The sequence below is a fragment of the Capricornis sumatraensis genome, chromosome 15, assembly GCF_032405125.1.
Source record: "Capricornis sumatraensis isolate serow.1 chromosome 15, serow.2, whole genome shotgun sequence".
Taxonomy (NCBI): Eukaryota; Metazoa; Chordata; class Mammalia; order Artiodactyla; family Bovidae; genus Capricornis; species Capricornis sumatraensis.
In genome coordinates this window covers 5897244-5909364 of record NC_091083.1, presented here as the reverse complement: position 1 = coordinate 5909364, position 12121 = coordinate 5897244, and the positions used below count along the sequence as shown (strand labels likewise).

General features: G+C 42.1%; 1 protein-coding gene across 4 annotated transcripts in view; it reads right to left on the bottom strand.

Moving 5' to 3' along the window:
* The window catches only part of PLCB4 (phospholipase C beta 4), a 187734-nt gene extending 177152 nt beyond the window's left edge, over positions 1-10582 (bottom strand). For all 4 annotated transcript variants that reach the window (XM_068987745.1, XM_068987747.1, XM_068987746.1 and 1 more), the window contains exon 1: positions 10499-10582. In XM_068987745.1, the coding sequence (XP_068843846.1) occupies positions 10499-10582 (84 nt within the window). The remainder of the gene's footprint in view (positions 1-10498) is intronic.
* Positions 10583-12121: the final 1539 nt, after the last annotated feature.

The following is a 12121-nucleotide window of genomic DNA, read 5'->3' as shown; positions in this document are numbered from 1 at the left end:
TTCTGAGCCGAAAGCAAATGGAAATCAACAGGTGCAGAAAGAAGCTTTGTCAGAGCTTCCATCATCTAATTAAAAGCAGAAACTTTTGAGAAATGAGGACTTCCATGGTGCCTAGCTCCAGGGAGTTTTGTAGCCATGAAGAAGACAGAAAGTCAGCACCAAGATGAGTCTGCACAAACCTGACTAAAATACCTTGATCTTCATTAGTTTCACCGTGTATTTACCTTCCCACAATTTTCTACTCCTAGACGCCCACTGAGACAGGCGAAAGGACTGGCTCAAGGTTGTGACTTGTAAATGTCAGGGTCAAGGCTCCAGTCAGAGTCTTGTGCCTTCAGGTCCACTTAATTCCAAGAACTTTCCAAATGATACAGACCTTTGATTAAAGACCTCCTGCTCTGGTTGCTAATGGGCTCTAAGCTCTGGGGGTTTGAGGGCACAAATGACATTATCCGCACAGTTGTTTCAAAGGCTGGTCAAGAGGAAGGAATGGGCCTGGGTGTTCTTGCAAAAAGCCTGGCTGACACTAGCTCCTGCAGCTCTGTTCCAGCAAGATTAAGGGACTGAGCACTCAACTCCGGCCACACCTGGTCTATCAAATGGGGAAGAAGCCGCAGGATGACAATGACAGGCCAGCTGTGAGGGCAGGCGGGGGTCACACCAGAGGCTCCCCGGATGAAGTGCAACTCTTCAGACACATCTGCCTTCCCAGCTCCCCTTTCCTAGCACTGAGATGTGAAGAAAACTGCCTATGGGGAAACACCCAGTAAGAGGGAGAACTAAGCCTCCAACCCATCTTCCTTAAATCAGACTTCCGGTGTTCTCGAACCTGACTCTGTATCCCCAGAGTGCCCTCCCTTCTCCTCTCACAAATCCATTCTCTGCACAGCTAAACTCTTACTAGAACGTACACCAGATCACATCAGTCCTTGTTGAAAATGGTTCCCCATAATACTCAGAAAGAAATCCAAGCTCCCCACCCCCATCCTACAACTTCCGAGTCTCACACTCAAGTGTGTGTCCAAGTTTCTTGAAGGACTTGTTAAAACATATGCTGCTGGGAGCAATTAATTTTGGAGCACGTGGGATTTTAGTTCCCCAGCCAGGGACTGAACTGGTGACCCCTGCATTGCCAGGAAGATTCTTAACCAGTGGACCACTAGGGGAGTCTCTAGAGTCTGCATTTGTAATAAAGTTCTAGGTGATGCTGATGATGCTTGTTTGGGAACGACTTTCAGAACTGCTGTACATGATGAGGCTTCTGCCTACTTCTCGGATTTCTGTTTATACATCTTGCCTCCACTCACGATGCCCACTCCAGCCAGGATGCCAACAATGGCCCTGGGAGTGGAGGACGGAGAAAGGAACAGAATGTCTCCATTTGTTCACCCTCTTGGGTAATTTATTATGCTTGTCAACTCCCCTTCTGAGCAATTTATTTTTAACTAAAACCTAGGTGATTTCTATATATGCCAACCGTTTCTTGGTTACAACAAAACATATAATGATAAATACTGTTCATTTTGCTTCTCTTTGCCAGCATCAGAGCCCACCAGATTCTTGGACTAGAAATCCCAATCATGCTACCACACTCCTTACTCTTCCTTATCTTCTAAATCCACTGGGTTAGGAAATCTAATTCATTTCCACCCTGAACCTCTTCTCTGATATCCTATGTGTCTAAATGACTGTTCAGCCAGTCATTCAATCCCATCTCTACTCTCTCAGACACAATCAGGCATAACCACTTTCCAGTCATATTCAGACCTTACTCTTTTCCTGCTTAAAACACACACACACACACACACACACACACACTCACATACACACACAATGATTCACAGCACTTTCAGGATCTAGCACCAACGCCTTTCTGGAGAGGAGAGCACTTCTGGGGGGACACTGCTCATCTCTGCAGCTGCGGCTCTGGCCTCCACCCTCCCCAATAGCAGCTGGACCAACCACCCCCTGCATCCCACACCCGGGCCCCTGCACAAGGGTGGACCCTTCCCTCATCTCAGCTGTGCTCTGATCCACTGATGGACTCACCCAAACCATAGGGGGCTTGCTCTCTGAGGCCTCCTCAGTCCCCCAGACCCACTGCCCAGGTGGTCTCCTGACCCCACAAGAAGCACAACCCACGACTTCCCTATCACAGCGTGACTGTCAGGAGAACGAGGCTGAGGATGGAACGACACCAAGGGCAGCACGCTGAGGGCCTGCAACATCAAACCGAAATGCCCGGATGCACTTCAGTGGATGAAACCATGATACGCCACGTTTTTTGTTTGTTTTACATGTCCAGTTCTAGCAGGGCCTGGCGTCTGAAGACAGCAATCACTGAGCTAATCATCTACCAGGCACATGTAGTATAGGTTCCTTGGAATAAAAATTCAGAAATGGAACTCCATTGAACTCATTTCCCTACTTCTCCTCCCCTTTCCCAATGTGAAATTTATATTTGGTTTTGTGATTGGCTGTAAATAATGGACACAAGTCTCTATTTCGTGCACCATCAACTAACTATCAACATTTCCTCCCACCGAGACTATTAAGCCTCCAGTTTTTCCTCTGACTCCCATCAGTTCTACTTTCCAAGATCTGTCTGTACCCTTACTTTGCACTGACAAAGTTAACAGATATTTTTCATTCTGTTCTGTCAATAATAATTAAATATCATGTCTACTGTTAGGTTGACTCTAAGCATCGAAAGACTAATGAATGTGATTGTAATTGTTATTATCATTATCATGACTCTGTAGGTATCCATCATTGTAAATATAAGTAATAGGCTACAATTCCACCCTCTACATTTTGAGCCAGATATCCTGACTCCATGGGTACAATTCAGTTTAAACTATCCAAAACCTGAGAATGAGATTAAAAGAAGGCTATGTATTAATATCCATTACATATTTTACAGGAGCAATGTCTAGAGGGCCTCTCCAAGGATGATTTATTTCTATAGAAGAACATCCCTTGTTTTTTTTATGTGAACCTTTCTCAAAGTCTGTATTGAATTTCGTACAGTATTGTCTCTGCTTTATATATTGGTTCCTTAGCCATGAGGCGTGTGGGATCTTAGCTTCCCAACAAGGAAGTGGACCCATATCCCCTGTGTTGGAAGGTCCACCAGTTTAGTCCAGGAAATTGATTGTTCTCTAGGGCAGGGACATGGGCTTCCCAGGTAGCGCTAGTGGTAAAGAACCCATCTGCCAACGCAAAGACTTAAGAGACACCAGTTCAATCCCTGGGTGGGGAAGATCCCCAGAGAAGGAAATGGCAACCCACTCCAGGATTCTTGCCTGGAGAATCCCATGGACAGAAGAGCCTGGAGGGCCACAGTCCATGGGGTTGCAAAGAGCTGGACACGACTGAAGCGACTTAGCACAGCACAGGGCAGTGACTGGGTTAGCATCTGCCTGACAAAATGCCTTGCCTCTCTTCCTCCGGTGCTCTCACAACGAGCTTTATCCCCCTGTTAGTGTCGTCCCTGAAGACCTAAATCAGTCTGCAAGTTGAAGTGCACTCTGTGCAGGTGGTGCTTTTGGCCTCTTGAACATTACACTTGGACGACTCCGCGCTGCAGTAATGGACAGCCCAGGCGTGTAGGCTGCCTGGGCCTTGGGAGTGCCCCTGAGGCCTACAGCTCGGGTGCAGAGCTGCCTTGGAGACAGGTCACATTCAGCCTGTTCTGCTCAGCCCTACTTCAGCTTTGATTGATCTGGCATTTCCGTATTCCTCTGGGGTTGGCAACTGCCTTAACTGTTTCTGTTTTCCCAGCAGTGGTTGTGATGTCTGTGTACAGGGGAGGCTATTGAGGGTTTCTGTTGGAGGGGCTAATAAACACCAAGGCTTAGCCAGAAAAGGCACTCCATCTGGGCAGCTTGCCTTAGACACAAAGTCCTCAGGTGAGGAAAAGGGCAGCCCATCCCATGCCAGGATCTGGGATGTGGGGAGAGTGGCGGCTGAGGGGAGTCATCTAATAAGACATCTAAATCTCTGCTCCAGCTACCACTGAGAAGAAATGGCTGATGAAACTGTAGATTCCAATTAAGTGAACTGAGAGTTCCTTCTGCGCGTTGGGAAAAGAGGATGGTATTTTAAAATCTGCATGTAGTTTGAGTTGATTGTCTAGAAAATTGTGCTGTCCAAGAAGATAGCCACCAGCCACATGTAGCTATGTAAATTTTAATTAACATTAACATTAAGATTAATAAATTCAGTTCCACAGTCCCGCTGGCCACATTTTTTTGTTTTTTTCAAATGCCAAACTAAATTAATTTTGCTAAAGAGAAACTGTTGCACTCTAAGAAAAATAAGTGCAGTCTAGATTCTGTGCGTATATTAGGAGGGAAAGGGGCTTCCCAGGTGGCTCAGTGGTAAGAAGTCTACCTGCCAAGCAGGAGACCCAGGGTCTTGAAGGTCCCCTGGAGAAGGAAATGACAACCCACTCCAGTATTCTTGCTTGAAGAATTCCATGGACAGAGGAGCGTGGGGGGCTGCAGTCCATGGGGTTGCAAAGAGTCGGACACAATTTAGCAACTAAATGACAGCTGCAAACAGGAGGGAAAAACCCTGAGATTACCAACCATGTATCACAATCCTCTTAACATGTGGTAAGAGCAGCCAGGATACACACCATGTCCATCATTGCAAATTTCTGCCAGTGACCACTTCTTGAGAAGGACAACAGACCACTTTGCTTTTAAGGGATAAACGTCTTCAAACGTTTGGTTTGTTTCTTTTAAGTACATTCGTTCTCTTTCAAGATTATGGAAACGTGAGGTATCACGAGAGTCTGGACGCAAGAGTTTGAGCTGGACCGGGAGCCACACTGCACAGGGTGAGAAGGGACCAGAATTTCCCCTGATCCTCCTTGGTCTGAGAGGGCATTTTTGTTGTTTTTATTTGGAGAAGAGGAACTTCATATGGGGAGAAAGGAAAAGGGTGAATTATGAATTAGAAAAGGATTCTGAGGGCGAGGTCAAAAAGTGAAAGAAAAGTAACAGCAACAGGTCTCTTGGAAGAGTGGGGTGAAAAATAAGGCGGCGACAGAGACAGCTGTCGGCCCGACTGAGATTTATTCCTCAGGATCTCCACTGTCTCCTGCTGAGTGCTGGAACTCGCCTCTGCTCCCACCAAACCTTTGATAAAGGCCTGTTTCACACAGCACTCTTGTTCCTGAGGCTCGGGGCAGTCATGTGTTTAGGGAGGGAGATAAACGAGAGCAGGGGGCAGTCCTGGGAACAGAGTGACAAGGAAGCACTGAGGAGGGCCCTCCCTGGCGGCCCAGCAGCTGAGACCCCACGCGCCCACTCCGAGGCCGGGGCTTCTGGCCCTGTTTGCGGAAATGGGATCCCACACGACGCCCAGTGCAGGCCAAAAAGTGAAAAAATGAAGTAGGTCAGATGCTATACTTAAGAGCAGTCATAATAAAGATAAAAGGCAGGGACTGAGGAGATGAGTATTTCGAGGGTGCTGTAAGTACTGAGGAATTCTAGGAACGGCTGGGGAGGGTTCTCATAGCCAGGAGACGGGGTCTTTGGCCTGTTAATAAGGACCCGGAAGGGAAGTCAGGAAGCCGCGGGATCGGAAACACGTGGGCTGCACGTGCACTGCCGTTTCTCTCCTCTGCAAGAGAAACGTCTCTGAAGATTTTTGCCTCACTTGTTGCATTACTTAGAAAACAAAACAGGTTTTGCATGTAAGTAACTGAAAAGTCAAGTAAGGTTAGATAAAAAGAGCTTCTGAAGCGGCATGAGAATACAATCAGAGGCTACAACACAGGCTGCAGTATCTGAAATTTGGGGCTACCTCAAAAGAAATCCTTCAGCAGAAATAATAAAATAACACTTAAATACAGTTGCACTGGTTACATTTCTTGTCAAAAGAATACATACTTTTAAAACAGTGTTTAGTATTTTTATTTTTTTAATCTGACCTAGTGAATGCTCACCCACTGATTTGAACACTTCCCTGCCTTCTTTAAACCGATAACGTGGAACACAATTTAATGTTTACCCAGTCCTTTGGGCCATCATGATAACGTTAGCTGCCATATGGTGCCGAAGGCATTCACCCCTTCCTTCACAAAAGGCCCCTTTGCTGTGGCGTTTGTGGGATGATCAGGTTGTGTTTCCTCCCACTTGCTGTCAGTTGTCATTTCTCACTGCTGTTCAGGCAAAAGACTGTAGAAACAAGCCTATATCCATTTATATTTTGTTGTCGTAAATATTTTAATGGCCATGGCTCCAAAGAACCGACTTTTACAAGATAGGAAAATACAGTTGACCCTTGAACAACATGGGATTTTAGGGATGCCAAGCTCAGTGCAATCAAAAATCTGACTATAACTTTACAGTCAGGCCTCCATATCCCCTGTTTCCATAGATTCAGCCCTCTGAGGACTGCAAGCTTCTACCGTAGGTATTTTGGGCTTCCCCGGTGGCGCAGTGGGAAACAATCCAATGCAGGAGATGCAAGAGATGTGGGTTTGATCCCTGGGTAGGGAAGATCCCCTGGAGAAGGAAATGGCAACCCACTCCAGAATTGTTGCCCGGGAAATCCCATGGACAGGGGAGCCTGGCAGGCTACAGCCCACGGGGTTGCGGAGAGTTGGACACAACTTAGAACTAAACAACAACAAAAAATGGTAGGTATCTATTTTAAGAAATCTGTGTAAAAGTGTACCATGTTCAAACCTATGTTGTTCAAGTCTCAACTGTAATAAGAAAAACTGGCTACAGTCTGTTGGGAACACTCTTTGGCTTTCTGACTTTAATAAAGGGAAACCTCACTAAAACGGAGTTGGGAGGCCAGGAAGGGGAGCTCTCACAAGCTACCACTGCATGTAACTACATTTAACCTCTTTGAAATGACCTTCTTTGAGGAACTAAAAGCCAGGAAGTCTTTTTTAATTATCCTCTGGATTTCCAGAGCCTGAGAAACTGCCTCAGAATTATCAGTTACAGAGAAGAATCATCACTGGAGAGAACCCCAAATACAGGCCCCCCCAAAGGAAAAGATGTTACACGGCCTCTCCCACAAGAAGTCAACCAGCCCAACAGATTGCCCGTGAGCGGCAGCCACTTCCCTCCTGTCTCTTTTCTCCAGTGGATTTTTATTCAAAACAACCCTTCCCAACTTTCTTTTTCTCTCAACAATACTGTTGCCCTCCTTCATTAGCTGGACTTGTCAATGGCTTTTTTTTTTTTTTTTTTTTAGTCTTTATTGAATTTGTTACAATATTTCTTCCACTTTATGTTTCCTGGACTTTTGGCCACATGGCATGTGGGACTGTAGTTTCCTGACCAGGGAGAGAACCAGCACCCCCTACCTTAGAAGGCAAAGTCTGAACCACTGAACCACCAGGGAAGGCCCCTTGTCAATGGCTTTTACTAGCATGTTTGTCTCAAATTGCAATTCCTCTGCTATTCCTAAATAAACACATTTTTGCTGGTAAAGTAACTTTTATTTTTAAGGTCAACACCAATTTTATATGTTTCACGAAGAGATATATTTAAGAAGCTAATTTTTTTTTACTTGTCATCCTAGTAAAATAGCACTAAAGAAAGTTGAAAGCTTAATGAGATTGCATTTAATACTTGTTAAGATTTTGTTTCTTCTAGCTTTATCTCATTTTCAGAGGAACCTGGAAGGAAGCAAATGTCTTTAGAAGTGCAAGTCATCAGTATTTTCTAAATATAAGTGAGTTGTGATGATTAATAACCAAAACCAAAAAACCATCATGAGAAATAAAAATGATTGGATGATGATAAACTTCCAGCTTATCAAATCACATTACAATTTATCCAAAAAAGTACTTTTTCTCTAATAGGTTTCTGCTTATATGACAACAAAAGAAACACTCAGCCAGTTACTACATTTAATCTCTACAAAATGACCTTATTTGAGGAACTGAAAGCCAGGATGTATTTTTAAACTATCCTATAGATTTTCAGGGCCTGGGAAACTGTCTCAGAAAACTGCAAATCTTTTGGGATACTCTAGCAGATTCAGGGAGAGATGTCTCGCCAGCTCACAATGAAGGGCAGTTGCGATCACTGCTGGGGCACGGGTACCCAGTCTAGACCTGGTGTATCTGGGAGAAAGCCTGGAAGTGCATCCAAGCTAGTCTTGGCTTTCTTTGCCAAGGTGTGAGAAGTGGACGAAAGTAGGCAAGTGAATTTACTTAGTGGGTTTCCCTCACAGCTTAGTTAGTAAAGGATCCGCCTCTAAAGCAGGACACCCTGGTTCGATTCCTAGGTTGAAAAGATCTGCTGGAGAAGGGCTAGGCTACCCACTCCAGTATTCTTGGGCTTCCCTGGTGGCTCAGCTGAGAAAGAATCAGCCTGCAAAGCAGGCAACCTGGGTTTGATCCCTGGGTTGGGAAGATCCCCTGGAAAAGTGAAAGGCTACTCACTCCAGTATTCTGGCTTAGAGAACTCCATGGACTATACACTCCATGGGGTCACAAAGAGTCAGACACCTGAGCGACTTTCACGTCTTCACTTTAGGTTTGAACTATATCCAATTGTTGATACTGACCATTTTTAACCTAAGAGATGAAAACGTAATATGATTTAGCCTAAGTTTTGAATGTGTTGAAGTACAGATTTTCATATGGATCTCAGGGATCCGTATGTCCTTTCACCTTTTCAATTATCAAGAAAATGTACAAACTATAATAAAACCAGACTGGGTTGGGATCAATTACATCTAAAATCCCTTTTGACCCTAGATATTAGACATATACAGTGAATTTGGCAGTTGCAGGCATTCTGCTAGTCCCTGGAGAGAAAAAGATAAGTAAAATATGGCCCTTGACCTCAAGAAACTCAGAGTCTACTACGAGAGATGAAAAAATTAAATTAAAAGGTGGGTACAGTGTAATATGTGCAAGGGTACATTAGAGGTAGCACAGAGGAATGGTCACTTCTTATTTAGTGGGTCAAGGAAGATATGAAAAAATAAAGATTTCTCATTTGAGTTCTGAAGGATGAATAGGAGTTTGCCAGTGAAACAAGGAGGGATAAGTGCATTTCAGGAAAAGGCAGCAGTATATACAAAGCATGAAATAGAATAGTTCATTGGGGAAATTGTAAGTGTATTGTTAGTGTTAAAACCAAGAATGTGCACAGAAAACAAGTGGGGAACAAGATTGGAGAATTAGGTAGGAGTCAAATTATGGAAGGCCTTGTATTTCATTCTGATGCATTTCCTTCATCCTATAATACAATAGAGAGTCATGGAGCATTTTAAATAGAGGAAGAAGAGATTCTGATTCACATTTTCAAAAGATTACTCTATATCAATGGAAGAGGAAAAAAAAAAAGAGTAGGAAAAAAACTACCAAAGAGTTAATAGTGGTTGCCTCCAGGTGGTAGAATATTGTTTTCTGTTTCTTCTTATAGCAGAATGCAGTTTTCTGTTCTTTCAGAGAAGCAGTGAAGCTTCAGTCATATAAGTAACTGTCACCCCAATACGCCGATTCAGCAAAGAGAACACTGACCACATGAGTCCATCCTTTCCTTTCCTTTCCTCAATTTTGTTTACACAAAGCAACTATGGTGCAAACCCAGAAAGCATCATGCTACACACCGTGGAAAAACCAAGTCAACAAATAACTGAGTTGTGTCAGCCCATAGTCCTCATGAAAAAAGCCTGATGATCTGAACCTCTGGGAAGCCACATTACAATATAGTCCACGGATTTTGAAAGGAACCAATTCTGACTCTACATGAAGTCTGAACAAGTTTTGCATCTTACTTCACCGCAGAGGCAATACAGTTTCATCACATATCCCTCCCAGAGTAACTTCAAATTCAAGTAAAATCTAAGAAAAACAACATATTAACAATGCAAAGAAGGCTTCCAGTCACCTACCTAAACTTTCTGAATAGACTGGTGAACCCAAGCCCCTGGTTTCTAGAAAATCTGGAGCCACCGCCACCTTGCAAGGACACAAGCAATAAATGGTAGAAGTAGAAGTATGCAAAGCTTTGGTTAAATTGGTCTGTATAAATGAGACGAGCAAAGCAAGTGACCAGCACAAAGTCCAATCGCTATTACATGTATGACAAATAGAAAGTTTTATGAGGAAAGAATGCCTGAAGCACTTGATTAAGCAAAAACTATTACTCCATGAAACCCATCTGTAAAATAAGCATAATCGTGGCAATGACCTAATAAGGTTATTGTAAGGAGTTGAACAAATAATACACAGGAAGTGCTTAGAAAGATTTCTGGCACACAGTGAGCACACAATAATTTATACTGTCATCATCCTTATTATAGCTGGCGCAGAGAGAGTGCTCAATAAATTATAGTATTATTATCATTATTATATCTCATAACATTGACTGTTTCCAACTATTTCAACTTATAAATCTCCGAGATGTTCTTACTCATGTCAAATACTATTTACTCAATACTGTAATTAAATTAAAATGAAAAAATCATGTTTTGAGAGAAAAGATTAATAGCACTCCTTTACCTCTTCATATCTGTCAAAAACTGCTCCTTCTTGCAAAAAGGAAGGAACTTCCTTCTGCCAATTAAATTCATAAGGTTTGGCCATGATTAGAGTCAAGACCTGAAAATGAAAAAGAATATGTAATGAGTGTACACAATTAAAAAAACAAGTGCAGAGCAAAGGTTAATCACTTAATATTTATGTGTTTGCAAAAGCTTTGCTTCATACACATAGACTAAGTCCATTAATTGACTTTTGGTTTTTTTTCCTTCTTCTCTTCATCTGACCCTGAATCCACTTGTCCTGGTTGCTATATCTAAAGAAATAACATGAAGAAATAAGAGAGGTGATCATTTGGGAGGCTTCCCCCTTCCTCTTCAAATCCTGTAAAGTAATTTTATACATAAAATCTGAAGTCTTTGGATGAAACACACACACACATATACACCCCTAAACTTATACATAGGATAGGTAGGGTGCAAAGAGTGAGTGGTTCTATAAGCTTGCACTGGACTGTTTTCCCCTCTTTCCCAATATCTTTTATCTGCTTTCTTTATAAAGGGGGCTCTTATTTCTTTATTCTATTTTTTCCCTCTTATTATTTGCGAGTTTTATTTTTCATTTTAAATTTTCTATTAGGAAAATTCTTAAATTTTTAACACTCATAGACCTTCTATTCTGCTGATATCTGGAATTTAAAATACCCACACCCTAAAATGTTTTTTATTTCCCTTCATTCTATATTTCCTTCCCTCCAGCACTTCCCATATAGATATAATCCTGGATTTTAATGCTAGATCATAACTTCCTTATCGCTTACTCTTCTTTTTCTTTCCTTTTGTGGAAAATGGAAACAGAAGGTTCAAAGATCACCTGGTAGAATCCCTTAAAGAAAAGCCGACAGAGGATGGGAATAATTAAAGTGATAGTACAAGAGCATTTCTGAACTCTGACATTTGTGTCCTCAATATGAAAAAAATCGAGTGATGCAGGTGGTATAAATGGTAGTGGAAGACACCCACAACTAAATATATCTTGAGGTGAAACTAATCATGAAAGATTGAATATATTATATATTCTGTCATGGAAAAAAAAACTTAGAAATAGGAGATATGGGAAGTAAGGTTGGAAGGAAGAAAGAAAGAAGAAAAATTTTAAAAAGAGACAGTTTACTCTTAAGTTTTATATCTTTTACAAAAAGAAAAAGTGAAAGTACAAGAAAAAGATAAAGACAGTACAATCTAGTATCCAAATCTCAGATTACATTGATACAGGTGCTGGAGGGAAGGAAATATGGAACAAAGGGCAACAAAAGCATTTTCGGGTGAGGAATATAGGTAATTAAAACTCTAGATATTGGCAGAAAAATAGAAGATCAATTATGAGTGTGAGAAATTTAAGAATTTTCCTCACAGAAAATATAACTTCCAAGTTAATAAGAGGAAAAAACATAACAAAGAAATATGAGCCTCCATTAAAGAGATAAAAGATGTGGGAAAGGAAGGGGAAAAAAGAAGAACACACAATAACCAGGAAACACAAAGTAAAATTACAATATATTACTAATTCTAACAAATATGAATTTGCTAAATTCATTTATAAAAGAAAAAGGCTTTCAAATTAGGAAGCATTATAGTTGTTTGC